This window comes from Narcine bancroftii, chromosome 13 (assembly GCF_036971445.1).
Source record: "Narcine bancroftii isolate sNarBan1 chromosome 13, sNarBan1.hap1, whole genome shotgun sequence".
Lineage (NCBI taxonomy): Eukaryota > Metazoa > Chordata > Chondrichthyes > Torpediniformes > Narcinidae > Narcine > Narcine bancroftii.
The window spans coordinates 67,120,835-67,140,692 of NC_091481.1; the positions used below are offsets into that span (position 1 = coordinate 67,120,835).

Consider the following 19,858-nt stretch of genomic DNA (forward strand, 5'->3'; position numbering starts at 1 on the left):
ATTCTCTGCAACAACGATATAGCATTATATGGAAAACATTGGTTGGCACGGTTGGCATAACAATTAGCGCAACACCTTTATAGCGGCAGCAATCAGGACCTGAGTTCGAATCCCATGCAGTCTGTAAGGAGTTTGTACATTCTCTGCATGTCAGCGTGGGTTTTCCCCATGGGCTCCGGTTTTCTCCCACTGTTTGAAACGTTGTAGGTTCATGGGGTGTAAATTAGGTGGCAAGGGCTCATGGGCCGAAATGGCCTGTTACTGTGCTGTATGTCTAAATTTCTTGAGTAGAAAACTGGAATCTCCATCTTCAAATTGTAATTGGTCAGACTTGGATGGAATCAGCATCAACGCTCCTTAATCTGGGACCTTCCCCTGCCAATAGAGGCTCAGGTGACATTGAGCGGAAAGGTTTTGGTGGAGAGAGTAAGGAGGGTTGGTTGCTTGTGACAGAACCAGAGGGAGAGAGGAGGAGACTTTCACTTCACTCACTGAGCAGGTGAAATCGGCGGGAACTTTCAAATACTTGGAAACTTTCCGTGAGAGGTGTTGACATCATGGATAAAAAATAAATAAATAAAAGAAGGAATTTTCATTGGGACCCCCACCTTAAAGAATTTGCACACATCCCTCTTCCTTCATCCTGAGGTCCCCTGCTGGACATTGAAATTTGCTGACCTCTCCCCAGGTCGAGTTTTGTTTGAAGGAGCCACTTACCCCCAGGAGGCTTTGTCATTGGTACCTGCACAATGGCAAGTGCCTAACAATAATGGCTTGTGCGTAGTAGCACGATCCTTCCTAATTGGTGGACTGCCGCCGAGCCCTGGGTGGAGGCCACAGGACAGGGTGACTTGAGGCTCTGTCAGGGAGGTCGGATATCAAAAGTGGAATGGTGGAGAGGTGCGAGGAGCGAGCCCCGGAGCCTCTGCTCAGGCCACCCGCCAGTGACTGTGTAAGACTCTTCAATGGGATGGAAGACGAGAGGTAGAGAGAGGTGTAGGTGCCATAAGGTTGGCACCCCGGGTTCGGGAACAGCTGCTACCCCTCCACTGTCAGTCTCCGCAGCAAACTTGATCAGAGACTTATTTAGGGCTTTTATACTTTATGGAAGAATCAGAATCAGAATTTATCGTCACAAAATCTGTTGTTTTGAGGCAAATATTTCTACAAGGCACATTTCAAAATAAACATAATAATGCAAGACCATTATAAGGGAGGGAGGGCACCACAGCAAATGGGGGGAGGCAGTGTCTGGGGTTCATTGATTATTCAGGAATCTGGTGGCGGAGGGGAAGAAGCTGTCCCTGTGCTGCTGGGTGCTCGTCTTCAGCCTCCTGCATCTCCTTTCCGATCATAGCAGAATGAAGAGGACAAGGCCACAGTGGTGGGGATCCTTGAGGACAGAGGCTGCTTTCTTAAGACACAGCTCTTGATTTATTTTCTCTCTGTATTACACAGTTTGTCCACATTACTTTATTTGTGTTCATGTGTGCGTATCTTTTGAGTACAGTTTTTTTGCACGACCACTAAGTGTTCATTCAGCCTCACCTGCAGGAAAGAGAATCTCGGTTGTGTGTGATGTCATAGGAAGTAGGAACAGAAGTAGGCCAAAAATGGCCCTTTTGTACTCACAATAAATCTGAACGTTGGCAAGGGTGATGTGGACATTTCCCCACAGGGACCTGCCTGGCTTCAGAAAGAGAGAGTCTCAGGTTTTTCCCATGACACTGATGTCAGGGTGGCACAAATGGTAGAGCCACTGCTTCTTGGCCCCAGAGATGTGGGGTTCAATCCTGACCTCTGGCGCTGTCAGAGTGGAGTTTGCACGTCCTCCCTGTGACCGCGTGCTGGTCTGTGGGTTAAATAGACTTAGTGCAGTGGTTCACGATTATTTTATTCCTACTCACGCACAACTTTAAGTAAACCCTTACTTATAGGATGCCATAGGTGCTCTGTAGTTAGTAAGGGACGACTTAAGGCGGATGTGAGTGGAGGGAAAAAGGTTGAAACCACTGCCCTAGTGTATGAGGGAGAGATAGAACCTGGGGGGGGGGGGGGTGGGAGAATGGTGGAAGTGTGGGCAGAATAATTAAGTAGAATTAGTGTAATGGATGGGCCAGCTCAGGTTTCTATTCAGGTCGGCTGATTGACAGCTGGCCAGGTGGAGTCAGTCCCTTAGGTGGTCTTCCTGCAGGTACAGAGATCGCTCACTGCAGTAGACTGGTGGTCATATCACCACAGGGTGATCGATGGTTAGGATGGACTTAATGGGCTGAGGCCTGTTTCTGCGCTGAATCTCAAGGATTTTTGGTTGTTTACCGGCTCCAGGCACCACCTTTTGGAGTGAGAAGATTTGGCCAATGAAACCTTCCCTGTCAGGGCTGTGTTCCAGGGACGTTGGGTCCACAAACCATAGCTGAAGGTAGAACCTTGGATCAGAGCTCAGGCCCTGGGCAGGCATGTTTCTCTTTCTTCTGTTGCTTCTGTACATTTTTCCACAAATAATTCATCAGACAGAGAGGGATTAGCTGATGCAGAATGAGGGAATGAAGATTGTTGTAACCTTTCCAGATCCCTGTCATCGCGTCTCGATGTTCGTGCTTGGTGAAAGGTGGAACAGTTACAGGCTGACGGAGCATCTTTGGAAAATGTATTTACCTTCACCTTTAAATAATTCCGATGATCCCTCTCCACAATCATCAGGAGCATAAGATTCTAGATACAGTAAAACTCTCGGGTATCCGGCACCTACGGGGATTAGTAGATGCTGGATAAATGAGTTTTCCAGTTGCTTGAGACTCAGTCTTACTATTGCCTAACCAATAGATCTGCATTAAGAATAAAGAGTTTAAAAGACAAAGGACAGTCCAAAATGTAATTTTTTTAAACAAAATCAATATTGTAGAATTAAACTATGTAAAGTTCACTTTAATCAGATAATTGCCATAACCTGCAAAATTTAAATTTAAATTCGAATCCCAGTCGCTGGCGATGTAACAGCGTTGCACTAAGTGCTATGCTAACCGTTCCACCATCATAATTAAACCCTGCCCCATTTCCCCCAAGTTTACAGATAAAGCCTTACTAATATACTTAACAATATACTAATAAAAATAAAGACTCTTACTCAGCAGGGATAAGGAGACACTTTAAGAGAGTCACCCCAAAGGCGAGTGGCATCAACCTGATTTTTATCCTGGGCGACGCCATCGCTGTTTCACACAACTTTATTCAAATAGCTGCTAAGAGCAAAGCCCGACCAAGGCTCCCCGCTGGCTGAATATTTGCTCCCATCTTCACCAAAGGTTTATGTGTTACAATTTTAAACTTTAATTTGCATTTTTACTTAATCTTATTTATTTTAGTTTTATTTAGTTGTTTATTACCTCTTTTTTTTTCCCAGTTCCTTGAGGTTTCTGGTTGCTTGAATTCCAGATAACAGGGGTTTTACTGTGTTTGCTTTCCTCTGCGAAAGTAAATTCCTACCACCTGAGTTTTAAATGACATTTCAACACAATAATATTTCCCTTTCACTTCCCTTTTTGAGGAAGAATCAGGTCTGAGTCCAAGGTGAAAATCACAAATGATTTGATGTCAGGACTTGATAATGTGGACTTAAGTAACGCCAGGGTCGTTGGCAGAACGAATGTTAGAGGGGGGGACATTCCAGCGCTCGAGAACTCGCTTGGCGGGGGGGTTGCTGTCGACTAAAAATATGCCGACTTGGGGGGGTGCTTTCTGATGTGTGGGACCTACCTGTGCCGATGGCTGGGGGGGGGCGGGGTGTGGTGGAGAGCCACTGGCATGCATCAATCTAGATGCTAGTGTTGCGGCCTGGGGCAGGGCTGACAGCATGCTATGGCTACGAACGGGGTGGGGGGGGGGGGTGGCAGGGACTCACCACCTCATTGGGGAGGGAGGAGTCCATGCCCAAAAATGGCCCCCCCACTTTGGTGCCACAGCTGAATTAAACTCCAATAATTCGTCATCCAATTGTTCGACAAGAGCACAGGGTTGGCAACACCGCAGGGGCTCGAACATTGCCCCCATTTCTCCATTGAATGTCACCACTGCTGGAATCTTTCATTGCTTTTCCATTGATTGTCTTGCTGGGCCTTTTCAGAATGAGAAGCAGAATTCACTGTCACGAACATGTCACAAAATTTGTTGTTTTGCGGTAGCATCGCTGGGCAAACATTTATACAAACCACATTTCAAAATAAATAAATGTAGCGCAAGGAAAAGAAAAATTCAAAGTGATGCATTCAAGAATCTGATGGCGGAGGGGAAGAAGCCGTCCTTGTGCTGCTGGATGCACGTCTTTTGGCTCCTGTCCCTCTATGCTGGTAGCAGAGTGAAGAGGGTGTGGCCTGGGTGGTGGGAGTGGGGGGGAGTCCTTGAGAATAGAGACTCCTTTTAAAAAAGGAGTCTCTAAGACACTCTAAGACACCATCTCTTGTAGATGTCCACCATCTCTTGTAGATGTCCATACTGAATCTCCTCATAAAGTCTAGCCGCTGGCGAACCTTCTTTGTGATTGCATCGACATGGAGGCTCCAGGGCAGATCCTCGGAGATGTTGACATCCAGGAATTTGACGTTCTTGTCCCTCTCCTCTGCTAACCCCTGGTTCGTATTCTCCCAATATCTTCTTGAAGTCCATGATCATCTCCTTGGTTTTGCTAGCATTGAGTGCAGGTTGTTGTGGTGACATCATCCAACGAGCTGATCTATCTCCCTCCAAATGCTTCCTCGTTGCCGTTTATGATTTGTCATTGGCAAATTTGTAGATGGCACTGGAATTGTGCCCGGCCACACAGTAATGAGAGTAGAGAGAGTAGAGCAATGGGCTAAACTGGCATCCTTGAGGGGTGCCTGTGTGGATCATCAGTGAGGAGGAGACATTGCTTCCAATTCGTATGGACTGTGGTCTTCCGATGAGGAAGTCAAGGATCCAGTTGTAGAAGGGGGGTGCAGAGGCTCAGTCTTGTTGACCAGCACTGAGGTGTTGAAGGCTGAGCTGTGGTCGAGGAAGAGCAGCCACATTTTTTATGTCATTATTTTTTGCTTTTAAAAGATGATTAACAATTAGCATCATTGCTGTGAGTCTGGGGTCACCATATAGGTAGACATAGATATGGTGGGCCATAGGATGCTTCAGTGCTCCAATGACAGCATGTTTCCTTCTTTAAGGATATTCCTGGGTTTTTAATAGCAATTCATGACTAATAACAGTTGTATATTCCAAATGTAATTGACTAAACGAGTTTAAATCCCTGGAGTGCGAATTGGGAAACACAACCACTATGTGACATACACCATTCAGGCATCTCCACACTGTAGACCAGTGGTTTGAACCTGTTTGAGATCAAGTTATCTCTGGTTCCTCGGAGACAGCGAACGTGCTTTACAAAGCCTTTCCTGGTTTAGCCTTTCAGTGGGAAGTGGGGCGGTTAGCTGTGTTCAGCTGGACGTGAGGGCTGAGTAGCCACCGCTGGAAGTTCTGGTGGAAAAATAAAAGAGCCTAGGACAAGCTGCGGTGACCACGCGCGAGGGCCCTGCAGGTCCCAGTGGACGGACAGTCGTGATCCAAGGCAGCATAACGAAGGAAACAACACTGCCAGTGCTTGTTGCAGTCCCAAAGCACTCTTCCACAAGGAAGTGCATTTGGTGCTGTAATGAGCAGCTCATGGCAATCATGTTGTGTGTGAATTAATAACAAATGTCTTGACCCATTCATCTCATTTTTAAAGCAATAAGACCTCTTTAAAAAGAGCAGGTGGGGCGGCTTCATGGAATACTATACATTCCTGCTAGCCCCCGGTGATTAAACTGGGCTGTTATATTCTCACGCTTCAAGGGTCTGGTCACAACACTAATCAGATTTATTACAGACGGTCAGCTGCCTTGTTCCTTGCACAGTTACTGGGCCAGTCGTTCTCTGCTCGGCGGTGGACAGAGCCACGTATGTGGCCCGAGACTTCCTTTGGGCCAGGTCATCACTCACTGGTATTCGGGACCTGGTCGCTTCTAGGGTTCCAGGCCCGAGGGTGTTCAATACTGCGTTCCTCTCTGACAAAGAGTAAGTCTCTGGGCATATACATGTTCGGAGTTGGATGGGCAGCTACTTTGCTGCTGTCGGATGGTTCCAATCCCGCTCTGTGGCCTTTTCTCAGAGGTTCTTTTTTCCTGCGGGCGAGGCAGAATTGGTCGTGCAGTACAAACTTTACACATGTAAACAAACTGCAATACAGAGAGGAAGCAATAAAGTGCACAAAAGTCCTTAAATGAGTCCCTGATTGAGTTTGTCATTGAGGAGTCTGATGGTGGAGGGGGAGCAGCTGTTCCTGAACCTGGTGGCGTGAGTCTTGTGGCACCAATACCTCTTTCCTGACGGCAACAGCGAGAACAGAGTGTGTGCCGGGTGGGGCAGATCCTTGATGATTGCTACTGCTCTCTGACGGCAGCATTCCCTGTACCCAAAATTCCATCCCAACCCTCCCAGCGAGGGAGGCTGCAATATCAGTCATTTCTTCCGTCAGTTCGGACTGCAAAGTCCAGCCCCCAAATAGCTGGAGATGTACATTTCCACTCTGCTATTCAAAGAGAACCTGTTCCCTTCTAATAGCTATGTCACAGCCAGAGTTATTGATGCACTCTCTCAAAGGACCCTTGCTTGTGCTGAATAGGTATTGTTTGCCTGTATGAGTGTTATGTCTGGTTGTGTGTCTGTGTGTTTTGCACCGAGGACCAGAGAACGCTGTTTCATCAGGTTGTACTTGTACAATCAGATGACAATAAACTTGCTGCAATTTAACATAGACGCCATTTTACAATCCCTGTTCACCCCAAAGCACTTTCCAGTGAGTGTGGGGTTGTAATGTCACATTTAATGTGTGAATTATTAGCAAATCTTTAATTGACTATAAAACATTTTGTAATGAGCTGATTATGAGAGAAATTATAGAGTTTTGCAGTCTAAGACGTCGAGGGATAAAGGGATCAGCCGTGAAACTCGCGAGTAATCGTGTCAGAGTTCCGACCTGCTCCTGCTCCTGTTTCTTATCCCAAGTCTTTTTTTCTGTTCAGTGAATCAGTAATCAAGTTCAAATGTCCCAGCAATGCAGAGCGCTCACTGCTCTGACAGTGAGGTATTAACGTGGTGTGCCCGTAATGCATGCACGTGCGAGACTGTTTAATCTCCTGAACTAAAAAAACCCCAAAAACCAGAAGAAAGCCGGCCAGCATGTCGGGGATGCAGTGGTTATGTTTCTGGACCACTAATTCAGAACATGTGTGTTCACATAGCGATTTGAGAACCTAGCCAGTTTAAATTGAAATCTGGTGTGGGTAAAAGAGGCCACAAACTGTTGAACTGTGGGCTCATTAATGCTCTTTAAATGTTGGAACCTTTTGCTATCAGACTGTGGTGAATGTCTGCCAAGCTGCCTGTCTCCTCTCTGGCGAGCCTTGCTGTACTAACATTGGCTGTACATTATCTCTTCTGTTAAGGACACTCCCCTTGGATATAACTGTATATGCATCTATTGTCTTTCATTATTGTACCATGAGTTTCTGCTAATAAAAGCCATGATTATTGTTTGACCGCGTCGTCTTTGTCTACTTCATCAACTGTCAGAGTCAAAAGAAATCCCCAAATTAACTTTAATTGCTGAGGCTTTTATGCCAACGGAGGTCTCTCCTCATTCTGGCAGGTTTGGAGTGGAATTTCTATTGAAGGATTCTGTTTCTCTCTTCATTAACACTGGGTTGAACAACTGAGCTTTTGCTGTGTTTTCTGATTTTCTTTCCGATTTCCACTACCTGCAGCCTTTTACTTTCATCTAAGAGGCAGCTGGGAGTTGGGGTGGGTTGGCGGAGAAGGGGAGAGAGGAGAAAAGGGGAGAGGAGGAGGAAGGGGGAAAGGGAGAGGAGGAGGGGGAAAGGGGTGAGATAGTTGCGGTAGGGACCCTTCTGTCATTTTAGAGAAGGTTGGATGTGTGTGCTAGTGGAGTTGTTCTAGTGAACCGGTGCGGACTCGAAAGCCGACATGGCCTGTTTCCGCTCCGTAAATGGATATATGGTTATATGGTTATATGGGAGGAGAAAGGGAAGGAAGAAGGGGGAAAGGGGAGGGAGGGGAGGAGAAGGGGGAAGGGAGAAAGCAGGGGAAGGAGAGGAGGAGGGGAGGAGAAGGGGAAGGAAGGAGAAGAAGGGGAGGAGGAGGAGGAGGAGAGCGATCTAATCCCCTTGATGTTGTTCATCTGCATTTTTAAAGGCCTGGCCATGACTTCCTGGCACCACCCTTGACAGAAAGGCCACATTTCAATTTTAAACTGGTTACATTCTCCCCGTGAATACTGTCCAGGATCAGTGGCTTTATGCACATTTGGTAAGTCAAAGATTAGAGACAGTCAACGTGACTTGTGAAGGTCAGGATATGTATTACAAATCTGATTGATGTTGTCTACACAGACTTTAGTAAGGTATTTGTCAAGGTTCCTCCATCCCGCACACAGCATCTTCCAGCTGCTCTCGTCAGGGAAGAGATACAGGAGGATCAGAGCCAACACCACCAGGCTGAGGAACAGTGTCTTCCCATGGGCAGTGAGAATGGTGAACGACCAAAGGAACTGCTCACACTAACCCTCCGAGACTCTCATGGTCATGAAAGAATACTTATTTATAAATATGAATATTTGTCCTGCGAATGTAGTTTGTCTGTACTTGTGTAACGTCTAGTTGTGTGTCTGCGTGTTTTGCCCCAAGGACCGGAGAACGATGTTTCGTCAGGTTGTACTTGTGCAATCAGATGACAATGAACTTGATTTGACTTGACTCATGGTCGGCTGATCCAGTAAGTGAAGGAGATGCAGGGTGAGTTGATGGCTTGGGGTCAGAATTGGCTGGCACAGAGGGTAGTGGTGGGAGGGTGCGATTCTAGCCAGAGGTTAGGATTGAACCAAGCTCGCTCGAGCTGCGAGGCAGTGGCACAACTCATGGCGTTGGCAAGCTCCCCCTTATGCAGCCCCTTCACCGAGTTCAGGGCGTTCCAGATCAGCCTCTGCCACACTTTTGCCGTATAGGCAGGTGTTACTGGGCGTCACAGTTCTGAAGTCACCTCCAATCCCTCATGCAGGGCCTCTTCTGGGGAGAAAATGGCGGTTCCACCCATCTCCACGGTAACAGGGTTTGTTTTGTTTTGCACAAGAATTTCCCACTAAACTAATGCCTTCTAGGAAATCCTGACCAGATAATAATGTTTTCCAATCACCGATTTGTGCTTGAAAGAAGATTGTTGATATGTGACTGTAATTGGAGTGTACACTCTGCTTTGTACGTACATTTTAGTATGTCAGTCATTGCTGAGTTCAATAGACTTTTAGAATTTCCAAGAACTGGCTCATTAAGATGTTTGTGGCAGCGTGTGTAATAGTTCAATAGCTTTCTGCATACAGTTACATTCCAGTTGGATACTCCAGGTGATGATCTTTCCCTGCTCAGGGCTCCATCAGTCTTCTCTTATCACCGTCAGAGAACATACATGGGATCACGTACAACCCTGAGACTCTTGTTCCTGCGGGGCAGGCAGAATTACTACTTATTGGTAGTGCCAAAAATACTGTGCTCATGTAAACAAATAGAGAACTGTAAAAAGTTAACGAAATGTGAAAAACTGTGCCACATAGAGAGAATTTTTAAAAATCATTCAAGTCCAAAAGAGTCCTTAACTGAGTCCCTGATTGAGTTTGTTGTTGTTGAGTCTGATGGTGGAGCAGCTGTTCCTGAACCTGGTGGGTGCGAGTCTTGTGGCCCTGGTACCTCTTTCCTGACGGCAGTAGCGAGAACAGAGCGAGTGTTGGGTGGTGTGGAACCTTGATGTTTGCCGCTGCTCTCTGACGGCAGCATTCCCCGTAGATGTTCTCGATGGTGGGGAGGGTTTTGCCTGTGATGCCCTGGGCTGTGTCCACTCCCTCTTGCAGGGCTTTATGTTCAGGGGTAGTGGTGTCCCCACACCAGGCCGTGATGCAGCCGGTCAGCACACTTTCTGTTAATTCAGGAAATGTTGGCACCTCGAGAAAAGTCCGCACTTATTGCTATTCTGTCACTGACCCTGCAAATCTGGGAGGGGCGGGGGAGGGAGGGGTGCTGAGCCTCTCATTGGGCCCCTGCCGTTCTGGTGTCACTGTTTCGAGACCAGGATAACAAGGCGAGCTGTGGGACCTAGCGTTCCCATGTGCCTGTTGCCTTTGGTGGAGGAGACTGAAGTTTGGCCACTTGTTCCATGCATCTTGTAACACTTGACACCAATTTATTTTCAAAAGGTTTGCTTCCTGACAAAAATAATGGGAGATTATGATAGACAACTTCAGGCTGAAAACATGGATAATTTCAGATTTGCTGCATCACGTAGAAAGTTGGAGAAACATTAAATGAACTTTTGTTGAATTTAGCCTGTTTAATCGCATAACGACGCTGACACGTTGCGTTAGTTCAACTGACCTAAACATGTTTTGTTGCTGATTTCAACTTGTACTCAAAACCTGATGCCTCTCGTGTCAGTGTCCAACAATAGTCGGCCAGCACTGATGGATTCCAGTTGCTTTTCCATGGTCGCAATGTCTTGATGAAACCTTTCTCCGTGTTCGTCACTGACGGCACCAGGATCAGCAGGGAAGACGTCCAAGTGCGAATGCAGAAAATGAATTTTCGAGGACATGTTGCACTTCGTGATTTTAGATGCTTGAAGTCGACTTAAAATATGACAGTAAATCACAGCAAAAGGTTATATCTAAAAAGTACATGATAGACATTTTTCAGGTCATTTTCGTGATCAGCAGCCCAAAATCTATAAAAAAACACCCAAAGGTTGTTCAGGAAGCAAAATCTTCGTTGTCCAGAGTAATTGGACAATTGTCCCCTTCCCACTGCTTCAGCTCTCCTGACGAGTTCGTGTAGCCTGGGACGGCGATCATTGAAGGTGTAAAGGATGAGGGAAGATTTTGTGGACTCATAACATTACAAAAGGAATAGATAAGCAAGAGCTTGTTTCCACTGGCAGTCAAGCCTGGCACAGGGGACAGGGCCTCAAGACACAGGGGAATAGATTTCTGATGTGGAGTACAGTTTTTCTCAGAGAGTAGTAAATCGGGGCAGCACGGTTAGCACGAATCAGTGACCAGAGTTCGAATCTCACACTACCTGTAAGGAGTTTTTACATTCTCTTCAGGTCTGCGTGGTTTCCTTCCACTGTTCAAAACATACCAGGTTTGTAGGTACAATTGGGAGGCCCAGGCTCATGCGCTGAATGGCCTGTTACCATGCTGTATGTCTAAATTGAGAATTTCAGAATTTAAACTCTGGGGAATTCTCCGCCCAAGGAAGCAGAAGAGACTGCCTTGTTCAATGTATTTAAGATGCAGATAGATCTTTGCATGGTTGGGGTAATTAAAGGTTATGGGGAACAGGTGGGTGAGTGGTGCTGAGTCCATGGCAGAGTGGGCTCGATGGGTCAAATGGTCTAGTCCTGCCCTTATTTCTTAGTTTATCTGACCCAACTGGCCGATTGCTTATTTTCTCTGATCCTTGATTCTAGTTATGTCAACTCCACACCTAACAGTCTGGACACGCATGGGATCGTCTGATCTCAGAAGCTAAGCAGGCTCAGGGCTGGTCAGTACTTGGGGAGACCACGTAGAAACACTGAGGGTTTCTGTGAGGGGCACTGAACAAAGTGGAGACTCTCTGTCTGCCTTACGGTCTTCTTTGGCTTGGCTTCGCGGACGAAGATTTATGGAGGGGGTAAAAGTCCACGTCAGCTGCAGGCTCGTTTGTGGCTGACAAGTCCGATGCGGGACAGGCAGACACGGTTGCAGCGGTTGCAGGGGAAAATTGGTTGGTTGGGGTTGGGTGCTGGGTTTTTCCTCCTTTGCCTTTTGTCAGTGAGGTGGGCTCTGCGGTCTTCTTCAAAGGAGGTTGCTGCCCGCCAAACTGTGAGGCGCCAAGATGCACGGTTTGAGGCGATATCAGCCCACTGGCGGTGGTCAATGTGGCAGGTACCAAGAGATTTCTTTAGGCAGTCCTTGTACCTTTTCTTTGGTGCACCTCTGTCACGGTGGCCAGTGGAGAGCTCGCCATATAACACGATCTTGGGAAGGCGATGGTCCTCCATTCTGGAGACGTGACCCACCCAGCGCAGCTGGATCTTCAGCAGCGTGGACTCGATGCTGTCGACCTCTGCCATCTCGAGTACTTCGACGTTAGGGATGAAAGCGCTCCATTGAATGTTGAGGATGGAGTGGAGACAACGCTGGTGGAAGCGTTCTAGGAGCCGTAGGTGATGCCGGTAGAGGACCCATGATTCGGAGCCGAACAGGAGTGTGGGTATGACAACGGCTCTGTATACGCTTATCTTTGTGAGTCCTCCATCAGCCAGCTCCCCACCATGACTACCAGCCCCCCCACATCTCCATCGGGCACACAAAACTCAAAACGGTCAACCAATTTACCTATCTCGGCTGCACCATTTCATCAGATGCAAGGATCGACAACGAGATAGACAACAGACTCGCCAAGGCAAATAGCGCCTTTGGAAGACTACACAAAAGAGTCTGGAAAAACAACCAAATGAAAAACCTCACAAAGATAAGCATATACAGAGCCGTTGTCATACCCACACTTCTGTTCGGCTCCGAATCATGGGTCCTCTACCGGCATCACCTACAGCTCCTAGAACGCTGCCTTACGGTAGACAAAAGCTAAAGAATCTCATGCATGTTACATTCTAAATGTAGTATTACATGATGGGTCATTGATTTGATGGGTCAAAAGACCGTCTGGAGTGCTGTAACAAGTGGGATCTAGTTGACACTGACCTGGAGTCAGTCATTCAGCCCATCATCCCTGGGTTTGTTCACTTTGAAATTGATTCTGATTCTCCCAGCTCAACCCATTCTCTTATTGACTTGAAATTCCAAAGTGACATTCGGGGGGAAAGATCATTTAAATTTACATACCCTTCCATCAGAGTTCACTCCTAAAAAAAGGTCTGGTAGCAATCTTGATATTTTTAGTCAGTTCTTGCATATTCCGTCAGTCATATTATTGAAGAGAGGCACCTTGCCTTTTGTTCTGTACCAACTGTGAATCCTTTAAACTTCTTTGAGGAGAACACTTTTTTTTAGTTCTGATAAAATTTTAGTAAAACCATAAACATGCTCAAATTAAATGGATAGAGTCCAGGGTGCAGCCCAGTTCCTGTCATTTCATCAACCCTAGGAGGTCTCCAGCAAGTCACCTAGCCTGGTGCAACCTCAGATGAGGGGAAGGAGAGTCAGGTCAGAGAGTCTTGCTGATGAGCCACTGCTTGGCTCAGCAGATCCATACTAGTGTTTGGGTGACTGCTCACCTTTTGCTCATGGCATGATGAAGGGCTCAAGTTCTGAAACATTGGGTATGTATCTTTATGCCTACAAATTTGCCGAGATGACACCATGGGTTGTCGGCAGAATCACAAACGGCAAGGATGAAATGTACAGTGGTGTCACACCATCAACCTTGCACAGGTTAGCCAAACTAAGGAGATGATTGTGGATGTCAGGAGAAGAGGAGCCAGTCCTCATTGAGGGGTCAGCAGTGGAGAGGGTCCAGAACTTCAAATTCCTGGGTGTTAACGGCTCTGGAGCCTCCATGTTGATGCAATCACAGAGAAGGCTCGACAGTGTGATTGTGAGGCGTTTGAGGAGAATCGGTTCACCACTGAAGACTCTCAAATTTCTACGGGTACCGTGGAGAACATCACTGTCTGGTACGGAGGTGCCAACACTCAGGACAAGAGGGTTCTTAAGTCGGCCTGTAACATCATGGGCACCAGACTTCACTCCATTGAGGACATCTAAAAGAGGCAGATATTTTTCAATTTGAGATTTATTGTCAGAGTACATACATCACATACAACCGTGAGATTCTGCTGCTCTCTGACAGCAGTGCTCCCTGTAGATGCTCTCAATAGTGGGTAGGTTTTTGTCTGTGATGTCCTGGGCTCGTCCACTAACTTCTGGAGGGCTTTCCACCTGGGTATTGGTGTCCCCATACTAGACCATGATGCACCTGGTCAACACACTTTCCACCACACTTCTATAGAAATTTGGCAGGGTTTCTGGTGTCATACCAAGCCTCTGCAAACTCCTAAGGAAGTAGAGGCACTGATGTGCTATCTTCACGATGCCATTGGTGTGTTGGGTCCAGGAAAGATCCTCTGAGATAGTGACTCCCATGAACTTAAATTTGCTCACCCTCTCCACCTCTGATTCCCCAATGATCACTGGATTATGACCAGCTCCTCAGGGTCACAAGGAATGAACCTTTTGGACCATTGTTCTGTGCTCAATCGGAGCCTCAGAGTTCTGAAATTCATTGTATTGTCTTCCTAATTATTGAAGGGCCGGGAATGGTGGCTGTGGGTCTGGGTGCAGGAAGCAATGAGAAGTGCAGTCATCTCAGTGAGGGAGCGAACAGGAGGGAGAAAGATCAGCTGGTTGAGTGGTGTCCCTCCAACAACCTTACACTCAACGTTAGCAAAACCAAGGGGTTGATTGTGGAGTTCAGGAGGAATTCAGGAGAACACGAACCAGTCCTCATCGAATGTCAGCAGTAGACAAGCCAATTCTCTGAAGATTTGTCCTGGATCCTCCGTATTGATGCAATCACAAAGAAGGCTCGCCAGCGGCTATACTTTGTGAGGAGTTTAAGGAGATTCAGTATGTCACTGAAGACTCTCAAACTTCTACAGGTGGACTGTGGAGAGCATTCTGGCTGGTTGCATCACTGTCCGGTACGGAGGTGGAACTCGGCCTGCGACATCATCGTGTTCATCTACAAGAGACGGTGTCTTAAGAAAGCAGCCTCTATCCTCGAGGGCACCAGGACAGCTTCTTTCCCACTGTACCTGAATGAACAATGAACTGTAGACACTACCTCGCTTTGACTTTTTGCTTGCATTATTTTTATTTATTTTGTAAGGTGGTTTATATAAATGTTTGCACGGTGATGCTGCCACAAAACAACAAATTTTGTGACATGTTCATGACGATAAATCCTGCAGTCGATGTGAGCACCACTGCCACCCAGTGGTCTGGCTGCTTGTTGCAGCCGGCTTCACCATCAAGGTTCAGAGGGGAGGTCAGGGAGAAGATGAGAAGCGCAGAGTTTGATAGCGTTTGAAACACGTCAGCCCTGTCCTCTCACCAAGTCAGAAGGCCCTAGGCTGTAGTCCCACTCCAGAGGGAAGCACAAAGATGGGGTACTGCACTACTGGACCTGCTGAGTTTCTCCAGCATTGAGTTTTTACCGTTGGAGGTGTTGCTTTATTCAGGAGTATAAAAGATTCCAGGTCGAAGTGCAAGATGGTTACCTTGGAGAGCTGGCCAACACTCACTGGTTGTTGGTGGGATCTCGTTGCGCACAGATCAGTAAACCAATGGTTAAAGAATTGTGATGGGGGGGAACAGTTGCAGGCCATGGCTCCCCCCCCAAATGAGATATCGCACCCCCCACCCACCTGGTCCGCCGCCAACAAAAAATCAGTGCGACCCACCATTTGACCACTGACTCACCATCAGGCATGGAAAAAGGTTGCCCCCCTCCCCCCAAACCCCCGACATCACAGAATGATTTCTCCAACATCAGCTTGTGCTCCCCCCCACCCCACGGTTACCTAATGCCCCCCTCACCCCGATTAGATTAGATGCCTAAAAGGGCAATAAGGATGATTTGTCAAAGAGGACCCGTGGTCAGGGCATACGTTTATAGACTAGGTCATGTGTGCTGCGGGGAAGGATGCATAGAATACAGGACAACTCAGGGACAAGGCCCTTTAGCTTATGATGTCTGGAATGAACATAATGTCCAAATCAAACTAAATCGGATGCTTGTGTCTCCCTCCATTTAGCATCACACTGTTATAGCGGCAGTGACCCAGGTTCAAATCTGGTGCTGTCTATAAGGAGTCTGTATGTTTTCCCAATGTCTGCATGGGTTTCCTCCAGGTGAACCTGTTTCCCCTAAGCTGCGTGCGTGTGCACACGCCCACACGGTCTGCAACCAGCGCACGAAGGGAATTAATGTGGACACAAAAGGGCAGTGACCCTTCTGGTGGGATTCTCCATTGATTGTCTGGTGCTTCGGGCTGCTGGTTAAAGGGAGAACGAACAATCAGATGGTGGAAATGGGAACTGCCCATTGGCTGCTTCCAAGGGGATTCTGAGATGTGATTGGATCACGTTCCATTTCTGATGCCTTGCAATTGGTTCCACTGCCAGTCAGGTACTTGTTCTTCAGGAATGCTTGTCCAAAACTGGAATGTAAGAAATAGGAGCCATTCAGCCCATCAAGCCTGCTCTGCCATTCAATGAAATTGTGGCTGATCTCATCTCCACCTAACTGCCTTTTCCCGATATCCCTTAATTTCCCCAGCTTTGTAAATATCTATCCATCATCAATCTCTTCTCAAAGGCCAACCCCCTCATCCCTGGGAGGGTGGGAGTAAATCTTTTACATGACGTGTTATGATATGCGAGATCCACTGGATCAAGACCACTCTGGGAGGCTCTCCCACCCTCTGCATTTCCTCTCACATCTACTTCAACCCACACACGCCCCCCCCCCTCGCCTTTGATTAATTTGGCACTCTCCTGCACCAGAGGCATTTCACAGCAGCTTATTAACCAAAATTGGGATGTGGTGGGAGGTCCATGGGGTCACAGAGAGAATGTGCAAGGTCCACACAGGCTGTGCCCGAGGTCAGGAATGGCCCAGAGTCTCTGGTTCTGAGAGGCACTATCTGCCGCAACAACACTGAAGGGATGCAATGTCACAACTGATACCCGTATAGATTATGAAAGGTTAAAAATGGCCTGAGTCCAAAGGGTTGAGTTCAGGGTCACATAGAATTGGCAATAAACACTACCATTCGGGAACCCTTGACCAAAACAATAAGACCACACACCTGTTTGTCACAACGATGGAAGGATTTTAACTCTCTGTCTCTATCTTGCTCTACAAACCATTAGAAAAGGTGATGACATTTTCAGTTCACTCCTGACCCTCAAAGTATTTCTGGGGTGGGTTTCAGATCACAGCGTTTCTCAGGGTCTTACCTCGTCCTGCCCATGAGGAAATGACGTCGTCCATTTAGGGCCTGCCCATTGGTTAAGACCCTGTCTGGGGATTTAGAAGTAAAGCATGAGAGTCTGCTGATACTGTGGTTGAAGTAAAAACACGATGCTGGAGAAACTCAGCAGGTCAAACCGTGTACTTGATATCGCAAAGGTAAAGATACAGAACTAACGTTCATCAAAGGATTAGCAAAATGTCAGCCAGCACCCAATTGAAATGGTGGTGGAGCGGAGGGGCAGGGGGAGGAGCACAGTCCCATAGACAGAAGGTAATAGGTGGATAAGAGAGGGACAGCAAGCCAACAAGCAGGGTGAGGGGAGATGTCTCTGTGAATGGAGAGGGAAGGGTGGAGAGCTGGAGGAAAGAGGGAGATTTGGGAATGGGCTACCAGAGAAATCGAGCTTAATGCCATCCAGTTGGAGAGTGCGGGGATATGGTTCCTGCCCCGGTGTAATGCATTGATTGAATCTTCCACACCAAAGGTATTAAATCATCGCTGGTCCATGAAGCCAGAGCTCATATCACAGAATGATAGGCCATGATAAGACTCTCAGCATTCCACTCTTGTATATTAGGGGCATTTATGGCAGCCAATAACTCACACGTCTTTGGGATGTGGGATCACAGAGCCAAACCCCACTCAAAGTGTACCGGAGGTCAGGATCGAACCTGGGTCACAGGAATAGGGTGGTAACACCATTCCTCGTTTGTACTTTCAATCCCTCACTCATCCTGGGTGCATGTTTAACCGCGAGCCCCTCTTCTCTCTCCACAGGTCTGTGAGGGAGTAATGATCACCCTCCTTTACACCATGGTCGTTTTGTATCTTGGCAACATCCAGGCAGCTCCTGTGCAATCAAATGCCGCCTCGAAGGGCCGTGGGTCTGGTTGGGACAGGCTGGGGCTGCAGCCCCAGCTGGCAGAGAGCGAGCTGGACAATGAGGCACTGGACGAGCGGCCACTGGAAGAGTTAGTGCTGGACGTGCAGGGCTTGGACTCCGAGGTCTCGGGCAAGGAGTGGGACTTCTACTCCCCGAGGGTGATCCTGGCCACCAGCCCTCCTGGCGACCCGCCCTTGATCTTCATCATGGAAGAGTCTCTCGGCCAGACTGAGATGGCTAACCGAACTTCGAGGGTGAAGAGGCAGTCCACGAGCTCCGGGGTGGACCCTTCCCGCAGGGGCGACCTCTCGGTCTGCGACAGCAGCAGCAATTGGGTGACAGACCGGCGGGTGGCGACAGACGTCCTGGGCAAGACAGTCACCATCCTGACGGACGTCCCCACCTCCACGGGCCCCCTCAAGCAGTACTTTTATGAGACCAAGTGTAATGAGCGCTCATCCACGGCCCAAGGTGGGTGCAGGGGGGTCGACAAGCGGCACTGGATCTCCGAGTGCAAGACCAAGCAATCGTACGTGCGAGCCCTGACCATGGACGTCCACAAGCGAACGGGCTGGCGGTGGATACGGATAGACACCTCCTGCGTGTGCACACTCATTAATCGGACTGGACGAATGTGATCCTCCTCGGCCCAATTCCCCCAAAACAAAGTCACCCGCTCTTCGTCTTTATTTTTGTGTTTATCTATATTGATGTAAATATATAAAATATATAAATTATTTCATTGTTTTATGGATTGCACGTAAAAATGATGAACTGCCGTATTTATTCCTGAATTTACATATTGGTACCTGTTTGTATTAACTTATTGTATTTTGAAATATACTGTTCTTAATGTAACACGGTGTCTTAATGCAGAGAGGAACCTTTAACCTGGCCGTGAGCCCATTGGAATCCAAAGGTGTTTTACTCTCCGAGCCCATGTCAAAGGGGGTTAGAGAGGGGAAAATGCTGACTAGTCTGACAACTGACACTAAAATCAAACGAGGGGGGAGAGTTTGTCCAACAAAGACTTCTGTGGTCCTCTGTAGTTGTGTTAGCAACATTGTATAATTCTCGAGCCATCATCGAAAAAGAAGGGGGGGGGTCGACTTTTATAAGGGTCACACTTTTGACCGTGGTAACTACCTGCGTCGTTCAAGGCGTCGTGAGCTAGGATGGGCGGGACCGGATGATAGGTCTGCGGCTGGGGTATTGGGAGTTTCTGTGGGCTCTGGTTGGCGGAGCGAGGGTCTATAGTCTGGGCGTCGGGAGCTCCGGTGGGAGGGCGGCCGGCCGGGGCAAGGGTCCACCGTCAGGCTGTTGGGAGCTCCGATTCAGACACAGATCCTCGGGATGGAAGGCTTGGGGATTGGGGAATAAACTGAAGGCTGTGGGTTCACTATGAACTTGAGCATAAAGATTTTGCCATATATTGCACGAAATTTCCTTCTGTCCATAAGGAGTTGCCATTAATGTTGCCTGACGTCCCTTCAGTAGAGAAGCAAAAAGGAGTCCCTTCAAAGTCACTGAGTGTCTGTGGATTCACCTGCAGCCGATCCTGGTCGACAGGGTTAGGAAGCCTTCAACACTTGAGGCCCTTTGGGAGCCTTTCTTGCCCTCAGCTCCCTCACGGAACCCAGTTCTGGCACCTGGTTCCCGTGAGCCAGTCTCCAGCAGCCTGCTGCCCGTGCTGGTCCCACAACCACGAGTCACCATCAGTCTGTCGCCGCCTGCATGAGTCCCTCGGCTGTCGTGGTCACCATCTCCTCTGCCTCAATGGGGGGAGGGGAGGGGGGTTGTTCT

General features: G+C 47.9%; 1 protein-coding gene across 2 annotated transcripts in view; it reads left to right on the forward strand.

Annotated features, from left to right (window-relative positions):
- The window catches only part of LOC138748904 (neurotrophin-4-like), a 34,129-nt gene extending 15,267 nt beyond the window's left edge, over window positions 1-18,862 (forward strand). For both annotated transcript variants that reach the window (XM_069909818.1, XM_069909819.1), the window contains one exon: window positions 17,950-18,862. In XM_069909818.1, the coding sequence (XP_069765919.1) occupies window positions 17,965-18,693 (729 nt within the window). In that variant the 5' untranslated portion in view covers window positions 17,950-17,964 and the 3' untranslated portion in view covers window positions 18,694-18,862. The remainder of the gene's footprint in view (window positions 1-17,949) is intronic.
- Window positions 18,863-19,858: the final 996 nt, after the last annotated feature.